The sequence below is a fragment of the Mytilus edulis genome, chromosome 10 (assembly GCF_963676685.1).
Source record: "Mytilus edulis chromosome 10, xbMytEdul2.2, whole genome shotgun sequence".
In the NCBI taxonomy this organism is placed as follows: domain Eukaryota; kingdom Metazoa; phylum Mollusca; class Bivalvia; order Mytilida; family Mytilidae; genus Mytilus; species Mytilus edulis.
In genome coordinates, this window is record NC_092353.1 from 76,910,271 (window position 1) to 76,931,011 (window position 20,741).

The following is a 20,741-nucleotide window of genomic DNA, read 5'->3' on the forward strand; positions in this document are numbered from 1 at the left end:
GTATATAGAAAATACTTGTTATAAGTAGAAAATGTTATAAAGGCTCTTATTTCTTTGGCATTCATATATGTTATTCCAGAAACATTTAATCAGAAAGAAAGTTAGCATTCTAAAGCCTTTTGACTTTATTCAGTTTGCTAGCCAGTAGGTTGGATACATTATCGACATTTATTTATGAAAATTTATTTACTGTGAAAATACATCGTGTGAACCTAAGAAACGAATCGCCCCAACAGTGAAAAGGAAGTATTGTATCATTATTTGACAGTAAACATGAATTGCAACACAAAAACACTGTAAAGGAATTCAAATCCATATCAACAAAACTGAATAACAAAACCTGTTTAAAGATATATATAATTAAAGAATATGTTATCAGGTATATTTTGCTTACAATAAATTGTACACTGTCAGATGTTTTAAATCTTCTTCATGCTCGGTTCGTGAAATATTCATAACATGTACCTTTTGGACATACAAATGAACACATGAGTCGCTTTAAAAAGTATAGTCACAAAAATTCTGAACTCCGAGGAAAATTTAAAACGGAAAGTCCCTAATAAAAATGGACAACTTGATACAGGCATTTTCAAATGTAGAGAATGGTGGATTGAACCTGGTTTTCTAGCTCTTAACCTCTCACTTTAAGTGATATATAGTATCTAAATGAGACATTTGATGTTCAACTACTCATATCATTCCACGGTCATAACTTTTTGTACGTTGAACTATCATTCTACAACAGAAATTTATGGAGTTCTGTTCAATTGGTGTTTGATGATTCGCACTTTTTAAACATCAATACTAATGCATGAATTTAACATAGGTCTTTGTTGATAATAAGATATCAAAAATAAATATCAAAATGTATGAACAAACCTTAGTTAGTTCATTTACCATTATTTTGTAATATCATTGTATCATAGTTGTGGAATTTTATATATCGTTCGCTAGTTAGTCATGTTAGATAAACAACTTTTAAAACTTATTATTGAGAATCGAGAGTACAAAGTTGAGACATTTAAATAAGGGACCTGTAAAGATTGAAAACAACTTTTTAATAATCTAACCTAGGTGCACCACGAACCATTTTGGAAAGTAAAGGGTTCAAACACAAGGAGAACTTTTTAGAGTTGACATAATTGGGACAGAAATAGGACGACAACAATCACTCGACGATAATGTTTTGATGTTCAGACAAGAGACTAAAACTGCAAGTCATGATTTAGAACGTTTGCGTTTGTATTAAATCCATAGTTATCTTTTTTAAGAAAAGCGATGTATTTTCAAAAATAAACGAGTCATATAGTAGGACATTCTGTTTACTTTTATTTGAATCAAAATCAGGTGTTGAGTCAATACCAACAGCTTTTGAAATTTAAGTTGACATATAGGAAAATATTTTAAAGGATCATCCAAATATATCTGCGATTATGTGATTGTAAGATGGTTTAAAACAATGATGTAAATATAATAACACGGTACCAAGATATTTAACAAAAAAAAGATTATTGTCTATAAAACAATACCAGATGAGGTAGTTAACAAACTTTAAAGCGAAAGAGGATTTGGTAGAATAGCTAGCCCTTTTAAAAAAAAACGTACATCTCTAATTTCCGTTGCTCCCATCAAAACAACATGGAGGTTATAGATTTACAACGCCTTCTTCATGCCCCTTTAATTCTAGTGTGTACATAGATGAAATTTATATCAAAGTTAAATATACTTTCATAATGCAAAATAAGGGCAACAGTGTTATACCGCTGTTCGAAATTCATAAATCGATAGAAAAAACAAATCCGGGCTACAAACTGAAACTGAGGGAAACGTTTCAAATACAGGAGAACTAGAACACAACAGAAACACATTTCTTGACATGGTAAAAAGCATTTTCAGAAAAAAGTGGTAGGTTGAACCTGGTTTTGTGGCATACCAAACCTCCCGCTTTAAAGGCAATGTTAATTATAACATTACAATTACAACATTACACGACAGGACTACAACAAATAAATGGGAGAAAATATAGGACAGAGAATAATGCAACACCTATGATTAAAAAATAGGTAAAAATGAACTTTAAGGAAACATAATCTAATCAGCCTTCCGAGTATCAAAAGTGTATTCGGGGAATTTTGAGTTATAAGCAATTATATTACTAGCTAAAAATTCTTAGATAAGACAAAGTCAATGTGTTGTTCGATATTTTGTTGTAAGGTTTTGAATATTTTTACTTTTGCCGGCATGGGCTGTATCAAATAAAAAAATCTGATTAATTCCTTTTTAATGATGTGGCTTATATTGACAACTGCAATGTTGACTTTCGATGAGTACAAACCTGGTACACAAAATTCAAAAGCAGTGTTTGAATTCTCAATATAGTAGCCAGTAGAACATTGACATCTGAGATCTGATCCTACACTCGTACAGGTTGAGTAAAGTATACATTCATCTGCAGATCCTGATACTGTACATATTCCTCCCAATGCTATCTCTGAAATCAGTTAAGTTATTTTTTTCAAAATTGTCTGAAATTGTATCAGTCATTTGCTGAGTCCTCAAAACAATCTGATTCAAATGTTGTTAACCTTTAAAATCTAGTTTTTGGTTCGGGTGTTACATTAATGTCTAGTGAATTTAGCTTATATACTGTCAAACCATTTTTTTTTTAAATACAACACCAATTAATTTATTATGTTTCATTACAAAAATAGCTATCTGCACAAGTTTTAAAACTTGCAACCTGTAGAATAGGTATTAGCAAATCAGATACTGTTTGAGTTGCATGACAGTTAAAAAACGACAGCAAGGGTAATACAACAATCCCCTTATTAGTCATAATGAGCAGAATGTTAGATCATAAGTATATGATAAGGTTATATATAAATGCACTTAGTAATTTGAAAACAGCGAAGAAAGCACGGGTACTACAGTGGTATAGGAATGAAGCATTGAACATGACGAAAAAAACACTAGCGACAATTAGAAAGGTATTGAAAGAGACGAGTCGACAGCTGATTCAAAACAAACAAACAAAAGAATAACCTAAAAAGAGAATGTAAACGCGACGGAAAAGAAACAGACAAGTCTGAGAAAGACTAGTTGGGGGACCATAAAACAATATAAGAGAACAAACTGAAGATATTGACAACATGAGGACAGTGTTGCATAGAACTGAACCAAATCAGGTAGATGACGATTTGTAAATTTCATTTTTGAAAGAAATTAGTACATTTATAGAAATAAAGGAAAATGTTATAAAAACATCAGAGAACGGAGCTACATACTGTTAGTCAGATGAAGTCATACAAACTGACTAAACAGAGACAAACACGAAAATAGAAGGCAACAAAAAAGTGATAAGAAAAACAAAATTAACATTGAAATGATAGACTCATTTGTGAATGAAATAACCCCAACAGTGACAAAATAAGCAGAAAAGACTACTGAAAGTATAAGGAATGAAGAAACAATAGGGACCAAGATAAAAAAATTACATGACATCACAATAGAAACAATCAAGGGAGAGATTTCAAAAAGACAAACACAAGACAGGGAAGAGATGGTAGAAAAAGACATAGAGCTTGAAACTGAAGAAAAACAGAAAAAAAGGAATAAGAAAAAACCGCTATGAAATAAATCCAAGCTCAGATATATGTAACAAGACACAAGAAATTCACACAAACACCACTAATAGAGAACATTAACAGGAGAAGGATCAATATCTCTAGATTATAGGATCTTTGATTATCAAGGATATCAGCAGTCGCAGAATTTATATTAATTTATTGTATGATATCTGAAAATTGAGAATGGGTCATTTTCTGATTTATTACAAAAAACAATATAACTTTAAAAGTTATCAGAAACCGATATATGATTTACCCTTATCGTATCAAATATTTGTGTCCTTTGATAACAGACCTAATAGAAATTTATTTATTCAAACATTACCATTATCTGTTGAAAGAAATGAAATTAGAAAAGATTTATTTATATTGTCGGAAAGTGAAAGGCTTGAAACACACACAATTTACAATTTGTTAGAGTTATCTTTCTTTGTTTGCAATACATTTGTATCTTGCGTTGCAATGTGAGCATAAACTAATTTGATCTGAGCGTCACGGATGAGTGTTATGTTGACGAAACGCTCTTCCTGGTACCTTTGATAACTATAGCCAGACCAAAACAATGGATTTATATAATATATTAATTCAATAGTATCTAGGAAAGAACAGCTTTCTATTTCATTATGAAAGATGCATGGCCTTGGGAACAAGATAGATGACCCATTCCTTTTGAATAATATCAAAGTGATATTGATATTCCATCCGAATAAAGGTAACAGTAGTATACCGCTGATCGAAACTCATAAATCGATAGAAAAAAAATCCGGGTTACAGACTGAAACTGAAGGAAACGCATTAAATATAAGAGGAGAACAACGACACAACATTAAAATGTAACACACAAAGAAACGAGCTAAGCATAAGACAAAATCCGAAACATTGAAACAACGAATTTTAAGTAAATGGATTTAACTTAATTTTAAAATGTCGTAAAAAGAAATAAAGGGTCGAGACGATATAGTGGAGGTATACTATTTTACCATTACATAAGAGATAATTATTTTTGTATAATGTGAAGAGTAAATAAAAAGATAAAAAGAATAAAAAGGGCCAAGTGACATTTTCTCATTAATTGGTGTACGTTATCCGACGTCTATCGTATATATATATATATATATAATATAGTACTTTTTGTGCATCATGATTGGTTGTATTTCACAAATAATGATTTATGTCAGAGAACCAATAGTTAAATGGTGTTTCCAATGTTCATGATCATGTATGCCATTATGAACCGCCATTTTATTTTATTACTTTTTGTACTTCATGATTTGTTGCATTTTACGAGCAAATATTAAAATTGTGTTTGCATTGTTTTAATACGCCAATATTTTTTTTTTATTTTGTATAAGCAATGTTATTTGCAAACCCTAAGAACTACCATTTGATTTAAGGAGTGCTACTACTTAGTAATTTGTATCGGTTCAACTAGTGATATAGAAGATTTCAATCAGTCAGAAATGTCAATCCGTCCAATCCGTCATATCAGTCAATGTATTTACTGTAAGTCTGACATATTGCAATTGGTCACGTCAGTTTGACTGATCGGTTACTGATCGATGACCACTAATTGATCGCTAAAATAGTAATGCTTTATAGATTACAAGTACTGTATATTGCACCATGTACACATTCCTGTACCCGTGTAATATAGTCAAGTGACCGAGTAAGGAAAAGTCGCTTATTTGAGAAGTTTAATCTTCATTCGGACTATACGGCTATAAATCACAGTATTGGTAGGTCAAAGGTTAAACTTAACATTTTGACTTGTCGTCAAAAAATTGTCTGGTGCAATTCTCGTAAAATGGGCTTTGAAGTACGTTAGTTTACTTGAACGGAAAATCGACTAAGAAAAAGTTTTGAGGTCAACATTGTAAAATAACATTCGTGATATGATTTCTGTTATTATATACATTGTTGTTACACCTTATTTATGTTATTTTAACAATTTCAAATAAAGTTTAGCAAAATTAATTCGTTATTAAAGAGTTTTTGTAAAAGTTTAACACTACGAATACGTTGCATTTAATAGAGTAGGTTCCAATTTAATTTCATAATTTTTTTAACGCAAAATTTAAAATAATTAACATTTATATGATATTTCATACATTTGTATTAATCAATAATATCAAATTCATTTGTCTCAGAAGCACTATTCCAGCAATTCAAGCCAGACAAAATTCATAACGCTCACATGACAGAGGTATTCGAAGCTCATATACAGCCTCTTATAGATACATGTACGCAATTGGGATGTGGTGTATTACTTACATTTACATACTGGGATATGTTTCTTGAAGCAGTAGACATTCAGCTGTCACATATAAGAGCAGAACGAGAGGGTAATTGGTCTCTTCCTTGAGATCGTCATCTCAAATGTAACATTATATTTTTGTAACCAACCGTACCGCACGAAGGTGGATGCCAGTTTACAAACTCGATATGCTTCAATTTTCTGAGAACATTCGATCATCTTTTAAAGATGGCTACTTTGCTTTTTAGACAGATTCCTGGACATTTTAACAGTACTATGACATGGCAACAGAAAATATCGTTATGAAAGCCTCAGGGGGATTATGTGCCACTGTAGGCATAACAAATTAAAAGTTTGAGCTTGTTAGATGGACCCTTACTAGATATTTCATAGAATCCATTAGTCGTGTAATGCTGAAAAGGGATGGAATTGCTGCAAATAATGCAAATTCACAAGACGAAACAAAGCCAACAGCAGTGAAAAGAGATGAAGAACATGTTATTTCCATTGTGAACCATCTAAATGATCCATGACTGATCCCTTTCGTGTTGAATCTCACCCTCAATGTCTTATCAATATCTCTTCTTAAATGCATGCTTCAAGACATATTCGAGGTTCTTTGCTCACAGTTGTCGAGGAAGGCTTGAACATGTCTAAACATTTTGTCACTAGTGCTCTTTCTTAAGATCACAAGGAGTTTTTTTAGTCCAATATCAAAGTCAAACACAAACCTTAAATTTAAATCGGGGGAATTACTTTCAGGTCGCATAAATCCATAACTTGTGATTAGACGTGCACTGATTTCGGAAAAAATGTAGAGATGATGTTATCATAGAACATGTGTTGTCGCACCCATTAATTCCATTATCCCCTTTTCAAAATGACGGCACCGTGAGAAAATCATGCAAGTCGGATTTTGAGAAGCAATTCGAATCTTAAGTCTCTTGTGCACTTTCCCTACCTTCCTTTATACCATCACTCACAACTTACATAAGAGATGGTATGGCATTGGTTCAATGTATTAATGCTAAGAAAGGTAAAACATGCGGCCTTGCAGCTTAATATTTAAAAAATACGTCCCAATGAATTTCTTTAGCGCACATAGCAGCACATGTTTTTGACCACTACGACACGAACAACTCTATAAAGTCTGCTGAAAGGGAACGCCGCACAGAGACTACAGCTTCCATCAAAGTGTATCAGATTAGAGAGCGGAGAAGTATTCCTGACTGGAAAACTTTGACAAATCCCATAAGATTCCACCTGATGTGAGCTTTACATAGTCAGAACATTTGTTAATTCCGAAATTGTAAACGTTATTTATACCAACACTGTTCATGGCTGTCGTAACTTGTTCAGCACTCAAGAGAAGGCCTATACCTAATGCCTTAAACTTTGACACGGAGTTTAGGGAAATGTGAAAGAGTGGAAGAACAATCATCAGACCTCTAATACAATTGTAATTGTTCTGTGTGTTCGCTATTGTAAAAATAGGACACATACAAGCGAGTTGTGGTTGCAGATGTGGAACATTAGCAGTGTAAATGATGGGCGGAAATTTTCACCCATTCAATAACTATGTGTCTGTCTTTCCACAACAATTTGTAAACTATTGCCTGCTCACATTTACTTACCGGATGCAACGCAACTTCGTCTCTGTTTTAAGTAGGTATAAAAACTGTCTACAAGACTTCGAAGTCGCACGACTATTTCAGTTGTTTTTAGAGTTTCGGTAATACTGACAATGATGAAGCCCTTGTTTTGGCATGAATTTCAAAGGTTTATGATCAAAAATATCTCTTTAAAACCACTCCATCATAATAATTATTCAAGTTTGCCACTAGTAAAGATGTAAGTTTAGTCAGACACGGCACTGAAACAATATGTTTTACGTATTTCGTTTCAAACTAAAACTTTAGACCGCATTACACATTGCTAATCCCCTATCCGGTCACCTTTAGAATACGGTTGGCGAGAGTAAAATGATGCATTACACCCCGTGTATTTTAAAGGGCATATTTCAGCAGAATTCTTGCAGGAGCTTGTGTCTTCATTGAAAGGAAAATCTGCATGTGAAAGGGTCATGTGTTTGTTCACTACAAAACCTTACATGTCCGGGGCTTTAATCCTGTAAAGGGTCAGATTATGTAGAAATTTCAAATCATGTTCCTTGACAATTAACCAAAAGATATAATTCTGTTGTATGGATCTCTTTGATTGGAATGTTGAATTGTAACTATTTTCGAAGTATTGAGTGCTTTTTGGTTTTAATGAATTCCATGAATGATCTTATGCAAAATATGCCTTCATAACAGTAGGATGCAGGTAAAAATAATATTTATCATTTATTGATGAGGTTGAGTGTCAGCCGGCAAGGTAACTACTGTAATTTTAACAGAATATGTGCTGATCTTGTGTAATAGAACAAATATTTGAAAAACGCCAATTTCCAGAATAAATCGATTTCTTATTCATTTTTTTGTTTAACATTTTGAGATAATTCATTGTTGATTGATATAAGAAAATGTCTGTATCTAAAATTTAACCTGAATTGTTGTATATTTCTTCAAATTTTGAAAGTATGGAAGAAAAAAAATCAGAATTTGGTCTTTGACCTCATTTTATGCAAAACTGTTACCACATTTCTTTTTGACGACATCAATATTTCATAAGTTCTCATTTTTCCGATTCCAATGATATATAATATAGCCATATAGTATGTTTGACGATTAAATCTAAAAAAACATAGGGTCTGGTCACCGTACTAATAAGGGTATATACATTTTACATTTATTATAATTTCCATGCCTTTATTTATGAAATATTATTATTAGTCAACTATCACATTGGTATTGGCACTTATAATTGGAAATGCTCTTCAACTTTGTTTTTGTTGACTTTACAGTTATTTCATGACAATTACAATGCAATTGTAGTTATTTTTTTTCACTGCTGCTAATCAACATCTGTGTGGTTCGGTTTAAAATAAACTGAATAAAAGAGACAAACCAACATAGATGAAGGCAAATTGCAGAGTGCATACTTCAAAAGTTATCAAAGGAACCATGGTTATAATTTTATATGCCAGACGCGCGTTTCGTCCTCAAAATAATCATCAGTGACGCCCAGATCAAAATAATTGTCAACAAGTACTAACTAGTTGAAGAGCATTGAGGACCCACAATTTCAAACAGTTGTGCCTAATACTGCCAAGGTAACCAGGCCTGGGATATGAAAATCCTTAGTATTCAAAAAAAATTATGCTTTTGTAAACAAGAAGTTTGTTTGACTGTCCCTTTGGTATCTTTCGTCCCTCTTTTACAATATAATTTATATTAATGTCAACACCGAAGTGCTGGTACAGATAGTTATCAAAGTTACCAGGATTATAATTTAATACATCAGACGTGCGTTTCGTCTACATAAGACTCATCAGTGACGCTGAGATCAAAATAGTTGTAAAGCCAAACAAGTTCAAAGTTGAAGACCATTTAGGATCCTAATTTCCAAATAAATTGTGACATATATGGCTAAGGTAATCTTTTCATGGAAAAATGAAATCCTTAGTTTTTCGAAAAATTCAAAATTTTTAACTGAAAATTTTATTTAAAATGACAATATAATTGATATTCATGTCAACACTGAAATGATGACTACTGGACTGGTGATACCCTCGGGGAAAGTGACGCTCAGATCAAAATAGTCGTAAAGCCAAACAAATAAAAAAAAAATTGAACACAACATGTTTAAAAATGTCTTGTGTCCGAAGCGCTTTTCTGGATTTACCTTCATTAGGAACGGTAAAATGTTAAAGAGCATTGGGGATCCAAAATTAAAAAAAAAAACATTTAAAAGCAAAGCCGATTTAAAAAAAAAAAGAACATTATTCTAAGATCTCTGAATGGCATTTGGATTTTTGATATAAAATGTTTCGGTAATATCTATTAATATCATAGCACAATCTTTCACATAGTTATACTGTACAAGTAAAATACAAACCTGCCACACACTGTCCACCAGATGCAGCAAAATTATTATCATAGTATCCAATATAACAAGAACACTTCGGTCCGGATCCTTCATATTTACATAAAGCATTCGGTACACATTCTTCTGGTTGGTAAACATATTTACATGTCTCTCCAAGTTGTAGCTCTGTAAAATATATTTATAGTGACTGTATCAATAACAGCCACAATGCATCATTATTGTGTATCAGTTAGAACACAAAAAATGTTATAGTCAACCGAGGCAAGTGAAAAGTTTAAACAAAATCAGTAGTGTGACTTGCAAGGATCTAGCGGTTGGTTGAGTTTAAAACAAACTCATTGTGGTGCATGAACATTGTCTTATTCGGGTTATCCTGGGGAAAAAAGTGTAGACTAATCATTTTTTTTTTAAAGTTACAATGTAATTTCAATTTGCTCATGTTGTAATTCAAAATCGGTTAAGTCCCTTATATACCTTATCTTTTATAAAGCTACATACAATAGCTCTATTTTTCATTATATATAGGCATGCATCAATATCTTGGTCATCATATGCAGATTCAGTACACATATTAGCATTACAACACACTTCCCTTTCTTGACACAAACACAACTTTTAAGCACAAAGATTTACCAAAGCAGACAAAAAGTTAATCGTGTAAGTAATCTGATGACATTTGTCCCTTGAGAAAAGTTTGGGTTTATCCATTTGTGTCTTCCCTGCCGAAAATTTAAGCTTGAAGTCAGAAAGAGTTCTTAAATCCGGTCTTAAATGGAATAACTTGATGACAAATGTTTCTGACTGAACAGGAAAATTTCCGACATATTTTGACATGGAACGCAAAATTACCCAAGGAATCGCCGATGTGTTTTCCTTTTCGCACAATTTGAAATGTTTTTGAAAGCATTTGGAACGCGATGATGTACTGTCAGTCAATTGAAAAGTGTAATCTCGACTTATCCTCACTTTCATCGGACGCAAACTGGAATCAATTGTTGATTGACTGTTCGTGGTATGGAATGTAACGTTCTTTACTATTAATTGTCTATGACTATATTATTGGCACCTTTTTGTATAACCCCCTCCCCTTTATGTTGTTTTCAAACAATGCCTTCTGTAGCGTACATCCCGTCTTTATTCGGTCAAAATCGTGCAGGCAATGCTTGTCAGGTATAATCTTAAATTTGCATAGAAACTAAAAGACATGTGAGTACAAAGTACCTACCAATTTCGTGACCAATATTCCCATATTCATGATATAACGGCAAGGCAAGTCCCAAATGTAATGGGATGAAGGTTGATTTCGTTACAGAAACGATTGGTTTTGTAATAGCCATACATTTACGATTTAATTATCTTTAGGGATAACATGATTTTTATCTTTAGGGGTCACATACGGTTCAAAAGCGCCTTTGTGTGATTTTTGTTCATCAATTGACTAACAAATGAACTTAAGATATGGGCATCTTTTTTATAAAGAAGCACCCAAAGAGAACAGAGCACATAATTTTAAGAGTTCTAGTGGTAGAGTGAAATTAGTATTCTTCTTTTAATATGACAAATTGGTGTAACTCTGAAAGTCTTAACACAGACTTTAATTTTCCTGCAGAAGATATGGAATCCCCTATAGTCAGCTCAGAGATAAACTCTCAATTTGACATTCCTCGTCCACGCTTTGTCTTGAGTTTGGCAGTTTGGTAAGCATCATAGACATATTTGGGTGAAGGTGATCGATATATTTTAAGGATGTGCTACATTGAGATAGCCCTTTTTATGAAAGAACAGATCATCACTAACAATCGTTTTTAATAAATTGACAGCAAATTCATATTTTATTTTTTCAAAAAACTGTTTTACCTGATTGCATAGGTGTTGACATCATAAAGTACTTGGTAATGCATGCTGATAGGTAGACCGTATTTGAAAATGAATCTGTACTCGTAATTATCTTTACCGTGGATAAAATGAATACTCACATTAATACACATCAAAGGATTGTCAACACGTTCAGCCCACTCAATTTTATGTAGTTTTATGTCCATTTAAAAGGATTTGCTTTTACCCAAAAAAAAAGCTTGTTTTCATATCCAAATTACAAAGAGAAAATTAAGCGCGAGCTCGTATAAAAGTGTCAGGTTGTGAGGATACATGTAGATCAGAATGATAACATATTTGGCTTTCTGTTGTTTCCAGTTAAAAGACGCAACAATTTTGCCTTCTAGTGTAAGTTTTAAAATCACTTATGACTCACAACCTTTTCGTTCAAAAGGAAAACAGAATATCAGGAGAAGTTAGTTGTAGCATCACCTTATAACAAACCAAATATCTACGAAACCTTAATTTTCTCGACCGCTTGCAAGCATATTATTTGATCTGAGGTTGAAAATTGACATACATTGTATTTTTTTCACACAATTTCAAGCCTTCTCCTTTTGGTACTAGAAAGAGTAAACTTCACAGGAAATCCACAACTAACTATCTTTCAGGAAAAAAACATCATATTCCAGAATTTGGTTTGCATTTATAAAAAGTAAAAAAATTACCAACAAAAATATAACTATATATACTATATATGATTGAATCACATTTCAAAATTCTCAAAATTAATACATATATCCAATAGCATGTACATAATCACATCGAGACTACCAAATTCATTGTGAAGGGAAAAACAAATGATGGAGCTGATTGACGGATATCAAATTTCCGTAGTTAAAAAAAGGTACAAATGAACTTTTTTATTTTTGAGTTTTTGACAAAAAAGATTGAAATTTTCCCGACAAAATTTTCGTGCAGTATAGCAATAATACATTTTGACCTCTCAAATATCAGATTCTCTTCTTGCAATGTATGTTTTCTCGTTTTCAAAGAAAAATGTATTAAATGCCCTTCTGATAAATGTCCATCTTTAAGTTGGAAAGCTTTACTCAGGAATGGTATTATATTTATGTCTTCATCATTTCGATGATCCTTGATGATATGTGCATTGGAAATATTTCCAAAAATGGCCGGAAATTTAAAAAAAAATGTTTTTGGGTGACTATACAAAACCGTAAATTGAGGGATACCCCATAAAAAAGCTAAAATACAAAAATGTGACCAAAGAAACGTGTTACGTCTAGACGGATATACAATATAGATATTAGTCTATCATTTAAAACAATTTGCAGCCATGTGTTATTCCAGAACATTGAACTCGTTAATCATGTTAACAAAGGGTATTTGCAGTACTATATGATGTTTTAAATAGAATGTTGACACATAGTGTATCTAGCATGTTTTGATCAATAGAGATTGAAAAAACATAATAACATATAACATACGATATATAAAATAAAGAAAATGTTTGTTATTGCCAATGATACGACTCTTCAACAGAGACTAAACAAAGCAGGAATTAACAATTAACTTTGAATTTTTCGAAAACAATAAGGATTTTCTTATCTTAGGCATAGATTACCTTAGCCGTATTTGGCACAACGTTTTGAAACTTTGGATCCTCAATGATCTTCAACTTTGTATTTGTTTTGCTTTATAACTATTTGGATATGAGCGTCACTGATGAGTCTTATGTAGACGAAACGCGCGTCTGGCGTACTATAGTATTATCCTGATACCTTTGATAACTATTTAATCACCGTACGGCCTTCAACAACAAGCAAAGCCCATATTGCATAGTCAGTCACAAACTACTGTATCCTGACATGAGACAGGCATATATAGGGTATGACTGAGTAAAACAGTTTAGCGGGCGCCCAACTCTCCCCTTTATCCTGGAACAGTGGCACAACAGAACATTACAAGAACAGTATAAAACTCCTGCGTATGATCAACAGCAATAAACAACGACCACTCAATTACAGGCTCAAATACAAGATGATATGTTTAAACATTAAAAAAAAACTGGATTCCAACCATCCCTCTACCTGCAGTTTATAAATTTTGCAACAACACTATCATAAGATGGTTGTATACGAAAATGATGAAAAGAAATAATGTTGAAAAATATTTCGGATTTAGAAAAAAAAAATCGTCACTGTCAATAATTTTAACAATGCTAGATGCATGCTTTTGTCAGTTAGATCAGTAATACAGATATATTTGGACCACTTGCATTAATAACCGAACTCCTTGGCGAATTTAAAACGGAAAGTACCTTATTATATGACAAAACCAAAAACATAATAACATCAAACGTATTGAAGACAGTTGACTTGATTTTATCGTTAAATAATCAAGATCTTTCTCAATATACTGAGGACATCTACTATAAGGAACTTACTTTAAATAAAGCATATTTCAACGTTTATTTCCAAAATTTAGATAATTCGGTTTAAAACAGGAGATTCCATACTAAAAGTTGGGACCTTTTTTCGTTTCCTATTGTTAATTTTCCCTATTTGGATGGTGATGTTCCTTTGGCACCATCTTACGGTGTTTGTATTTTACAACTTGTTCGCTATGCCCTAGTCTGTTGTTACGTTCCCGATTTTCACGAACGAAATCAATGTATTACTGGTCAATTATTAAGTCAGGGATTTCGTTGCCACAAGTTACTTAAACTCTTTACTAAATTCTTCCATATAAAGATATAAAAATTTGGTTTTGAAGTTTGGTTGTACCTTAAGACAAATTATTTCAAACGAGAAAGCAGGTCCAATGTTGAAATGTTGTTTGCCGTGACGGGAAATTTTAATATCAGTAAACTAAAAGCAAACTACATATCATTGCTATATGCAGGTACATATCCACTCTCATGGATCTAAAATATGTCGATACCTGTATTTTGGGTTTGCACAAGGTCATTTTTTTTCTCTGACTGTTGATGACGGCTTTTCTTTTTCATTCAATCCGTAGGAAGTAGGATGTGAACTGATTGATAATTTAGTCTTAGATGCATGATTTTTTATTAGTTGTTTATGTCTTTGAATCAAGACAAGATTCTGTTACGCCACTGTACCGGGTTTGGTGGAGGGTTTCGATCGCGCTAACATGTTTGACCCAGTCACATTCTGTATGAATCTGCCTGTCCCAAATCAGGAGCCTGTAATTTAGTGGTTGTCGTTTGTTTGTGTGTTACGTATGTGTTTCAGTTCATTTTTTGTACATAAATTAGGCCGTTTGTTTTCTATTTTTAATTGCTTTACATTTTCATTTCGGGACCTTTTTTAACTGTCTATGTTGTATGGGTTTTGCTATTGTTGAAGATCGTATGGTGACCTATAATTTTTAATGATTTGTCATAGTGGTCTCTTGTTGAGAATTGTCTCCTTGTGAATCATACCATATCTTCTTTTTTATATTGGTACAAACATTTCCTTATTTAAACAATGGGTGATTTGCTCTTGTTTCATAGCCAGCTACACTTTTCCTTGTCTTTATTGAGAACAAAAATTGTGTATAAATAGACAGACATACTGGTAAAACATATCAAAAATAGGGGTTCAGCAGTCAATATTGTGTTATAATCGATATACGAACGGACGGACGAACGAACGAACGGAGGCACGGACCAGAAAACATAATGCCCCTCTACTATCGTAGGTGGGCATAAATATAGGTCATCGATGAGGTAAAAAATATATTCAATTGTTAATGTCAGTTTTGATAAAAGGGAGATCAGTTGGAGCGTTTTCAATGATAAAAACGTTTTAAAAGTCATCTCGTCAAAAACGAATTGATTTTTTGGGTTTATTTGTGTACCATATCAGAAGAACTAATAGACTAAGTGTAATTATTTTCCTCTGAGTTCAGAATTTTTATAATTTTCTTTTTCGTTAAAAAAGTACCTTCAAATTCAACAATAATGCTTTTTAAAAGAAAAAGTATACTGAATTGGTGTTCATCTGTGTTCCCTGTTTTACCGTTTTGTTTACTATTAATAGAGAATGCCGAATGGTATCCAAAAATAATAAATTTATAACGTATGCTACCATTTCTATATTTGAAAAACATTCTGGATTATATCTTTTAAACCATTTTTCAATCTCACATTTGAAATGTGTGTATGCAGGGTTGACAAATACTGTGAAGCCTGGTATCAGATACGAATAAAATAATTTTTGGGTTCAGTGTAATGTTCTAAAAAGTCACGCATGTGTCATGAATGATTTATGATTCGCTACAACTCATCCTTGTCAAATGATATGTTTTGTCTGTCGGATTACCTGATATACTTAAGTGCATCAAATACAAACGACCATTAAACATACATAGAAATAAGCTTCTAGATAACAACTGCCATATTCCTTACTCGGTACAGGATATAGCGGATTGAACCTGAACAAAATGGAATATTATCATAACAGCTTTAAATGTATTTCGAATTTTTGGAATATCATTATTCTGATAAAAATCGTTTCGTATATATTTATTATTATCTTGATTAATATCTCTCAATTTGATTGGCTTATATTTTCCTTATAAAGTTCAGGATAATTTATTATTACGTCAATTGGAATTATCGCCATAATACCATTGACCTTTAAAAAAAATTCAGTTGCTTTATAGTCTTAATATTTCTCATTTCAAACAGATTAGATCAAATATAGTCAAATATATTTTTTGATTTTGTCCTTATAATTGAATTTGAATATATAAATTTGTAATATAACAAAATCATGCTAAATTCCTTGCACGATGTGCATTTGTCCTAATATGGAAATTATCAGGTCACCCGATATAAATTTTGATAAACCCGATAAATACCTGTATCAGGACTTATCTTACCTCCTATACATTTCTAGGAATTTGATTGGTTAAAAGCGTCCGCGTAGGGACCGTGTATATTTGATACTAGGTTAGTAGGGATGCGGGACTTATTTCATACACGGTAAGTTGTGGAGTTACGTCCCTTTATATTCCATAAAGGGTTAAAAGGTGGGGGCAGGACCAATTTCATACACGGTTAGTAGTGGTGTTGCGTCCCTTTATTAAAACTAAACGGTACAGAGAAAACATGTTAAAGGTTTCAACTGACAAAGAAATTGATGATTAAGATTGAAATAAATTCATAAAACAAATTTTAAAAATAACTAGTTGTTATTGTTGGCATCTGTTTTTGAAGAATTAATAAAAGTAGTTTATTAATGCTAACAGTACTGTATCGAAGATTTGCTCATTTTGCCAGGTTACTTGTCTAAATTTAACATGTTACGTTAGTCGGCAAGATAAATTCGTTACATAGAGTGCTAGTGATGTAATACGGTATATATATATATATATATATGGGGTCAGTAAATTCCATATGGGGATTCGAGCTTCGCTCTAAACTAATATGGAATTTACTGATCCCATATACCGTATTAGGTCACTAGCACACTATGTAACTAATAATATGCACACATTGTAACTAATAAATATCATAGGACAACAAACACACCTGTAGGGATACTGTTTAAGTATGATACAAACCTGGCACACACTGACCACCAGATGAAGCAAAATTATTATAGTATCCAGTTTTACAATGGCACATCGGTACGCCATCTATATATTTACATATAGAATTAAATACACATTCTGTTGGTTGATTGACCTGAAGACATATCTCTCCTACCTGTCGCACTGCAATAAATAAAACAAATTGATAATATGCAGTATAGTGCTACATGAAACACTGAAGACATTAGTTGGACAACTAGACATGGTGAAAAGCTTGCTGACCTTGATCTGTATTTTCTAAATTAATTATTATTCAAATATCTCTAAATATGTTGGGTTTTTTGTTTTTGATTTTTGGAATATCATCGTCCTGATAGAAATTGTTTTGCTTATATCTATAAATATTATAGCACATGCTTACATAGAGTGATTTTTTAAAAGTAAAAAAAACAAACCTGCCACACAGTGTTCACCAAATGCATTATAAATATCGAAAAAGAATCCAGTATTACAGTTACACTTCAGACCTAATCCTTCGTCCTTACATATAGCATTGGTAACACATTCTGTTGATTGGTTATTCTGAGTACACGTCGCTCCTGGCTGTAGCTCTGAGAAAATATATTTAAAGTATCAGCTCAAATGCTTCAGTTTTAAAACGCTTTTTGTGGAATTTCTTGTGTTTATTGTCAACCTCTATGTCTTCTTTCAATCGGTATCATTGTGGTTTTATATTGCAAATAAGCTGTTGACACATACAGCATTAAGCATGTATGTTGTTTTCGTTGAGAAAAATTAAAAAACATAATAACACATTACATAAACAACAGTCAGGGGCATTACTTAAACAAGTAATTTATTTTAATTACATATAGGTAATTTTTTTTTTTTAATTATAAAATAACTCAATAGAGTTATTCTAAATTTCAATAGAAGCATGGACTGAATGTAGTTTTCATGAATTCTTAAAGCATTTTATATCATAAAATTAAGAATGTATTAGATTTAAGAGGAGTATAGAGATTAAGGGTTACTTTAAAAATAATGACAAAAATATTACTTGAATAAGTTATTTTATACATCTTTTGAAAGAATTAGTAATAACACTTATTCAAGGAACATATGTAATTGTTTTGGGTTACAAATTATAAATAACTTCAAGTCTTAATTAATTCACAAGTTTCTATCTATTTATATCTGTCTACTTTGAAGATTGTTGAGGACTGTGATATTTTAATAGTCCCAAGAGACCAATTTTTGACCCAAAAGTCAATATGAAAGATAAGTGCGTTAGAAAGGTAATTAGTGTTTCAGGAAGATTATATTTTATATTTCATGGGAAAAATAACCAGATGACTGCCAACATTTGTTAAAGCTAATAAAATCTGTATAGTTGGACACCTATAAAAATAATATTTCGAAAAGTAACTTATATAAGCTATATTTAAAATAGCTTCGTTTTCAACATTACTTGTATAGGTAATTTTAAATGTTACTTGTTTAAGTAATGCCCCTGACTGAACAAGATACATAAAAAAGATTTGATATGATTGCAAATGATTAACAACTTTTGATCACCGTATACGTACGGCCTTCAACAAAGAGCAAAGCCTTTATCGCATAATGAGCTTTAAAATGATTGGAATGACATATATAAAACAATTCAAACGCGAAAACTAACGGTATTATAGTGAAAGAAAAACAAATAGGTAATACAGCAATACATAACAACCAACGAGTCACTGGATCCTGACATGGGACTGGCATATACAGAATATTGAGGAGTTAAATATATTGGCGAGCGCCCAACCCTTCAGTTATCCTTCGACATTGCTGCAACAGAATAATACAAGAACAGTACAAAACTTACGCGATAAACAACGACCAATAAATTGCAGGCTGAAATACAAGGTGGCGAGTTAAAACATGTGAGAGGGCGCCCAACCATAACCCAGCATGAAGTCTTAAAATGTTGCAACGATACTATTTTGAAAGAGGGGCGACAGATACCAAAGGGACAAAAAAAACAACTCAAAAATCGAAAATAAACTAACAAATAGTAAACCGCTATTCAATAGTCAGCAATCGATTGAGAGAAAACAAACCGTAAACCGAGGGAAATCATTCCAACCATAAGAGGAAGACAATGAAACAACAGAGATACTTAGGTGCATCAAATACAAACGACCATTCAAAATACATAATAATAAGCTACTAGATAACAACTGCCATATTCCTTACTTGGAACAGATATAGCGGATTGAACCTGAACAAAATGGAACATTATCATAACAGCTATAAATGTATTTCGAATTTTTGGAATATCATTATCCTGATAAAAATCGTTTCGTATATATTTATTATTATCCTGATTAATATCTCTCAATTTGATTGGCTAATATTTTCCTTATAAAGTTCAGGATAATGTGTTATTACGTCAATTGGAATTATCTCCATAATACCATTGACCTTTTAAAAATAAAATTGAGTTGCTTATAGTCTTTATATTTCTCATTTGAAACAGATTTAGATCAAACATATTTAAATATATTTAGATGATTTTGTCCTTATAATTGAATTTTGATATATAAATTTGTAATATAACAAACTCATGATAAATTCCTTGCACGATGTGCATTTGTCCTAATACGGAAATTAGCCCAGCTTGAAGTCTTTAAATGTTGCAACGACACTATTTTGAAAGAGGGACGACAGATACCAAAAGGAACCAAAAACTAAAAAATCGAAAATAAACTGACAACGCCTAGCTAAAAATGAAAACGAAAAAACAGACAAACATTAGAACAAATGACATAACATAGCAAACTCAAGAATGAGCAACACGAACCCAACAAAAAACTAGGATACAACAAAGGCGAGCGTCGATTTGAGAAAAAGACTCTTGTTAAGGTTTTTAATGTACCTATCTAACACACAACTGATTTTGGTATAAATTGAAAGACAACTTCTAGAGCATACGATTTGGATGGTCGTCAAAGTTCCCTATGGTCACGTTTCTTGCAAAGCTCACGAGAACACAGACATGTCGAAATACTTTGGATTATACGGTGACATTAATTAACATTGAAAATATCGGCATTGTTGTAAATATATTATTCATTTTTATCTATGACAGCGTTGACTACATTCTAAAAAGACAAAAGACATAGAATCCCCAAAAAAGGAAGAAAAATTAGTCAATTCAGAGGCATCTGTCAAACTAACCCTAAAATGTTAAAAAAAAAAGTACCATATTTGATAAGATTGTCAGTGTAAATGACTTATTAAATCTCTCATATGTTTTGTTTTTATAAATTTCATATACCATGTATACCTTAAAAAGATTACGACACACATCGACACTCAATGATCGATAATAAATGTTTGACGACTTCTCTAAAATCTGCATTTTTAAACAGTATAGTCTGGATCTGTATCGTGTTTATCCCAGACGCTCAAAATTGAAATAAATCGAGTATCCAATATGC

The 20,741-nt window shown here is 32.1% G+C and overlaps 2 protein-coding genes across 2 annotated transcripts in view; one reads left to right on the top strand and one right to left on the bottom strand.

The window, feature by feature from the left end:
- LOC139491931 (E3 ubiquitin-protein ligase HACE1-like) overlaps positions 1–20,741 on the top strand; it is a 428,049-nt gene that overhangs the window by 227,423 nt on the left and 179,885 nt on the right. The window lies entirely within an intron of this gene.
- The window catches only part of LOC139491916 (protein eyes shut homolog), a 102,900-nt gene that overhangs the window by 45,450 nt on the left and 36,709 nt on the right, over positions 1–20,741 (bottom strand). Inside the window, exons 4-7 of the mRNA XM_071279846.1 lie at positions 17,709–17,864; positions 17,284–17,436; positions 9,880–10,035; positions 2,336–2,491 (exon numbers count right to left, since the gene is read on the bottom strand). Coding sequence (XP_071135947.1) covers positions 2,336–2,491; positions 9,880–10,035; positions 17,284–17,436; positions 17,709–17,864 — 621 coding nt within the window. The remainder of the gene's footprint in view (positions 1–2,335; positions 2,492–9,879; positions 10,036–17,283; positions 17,437–17,708; positions 17,865–20,741) is intronic.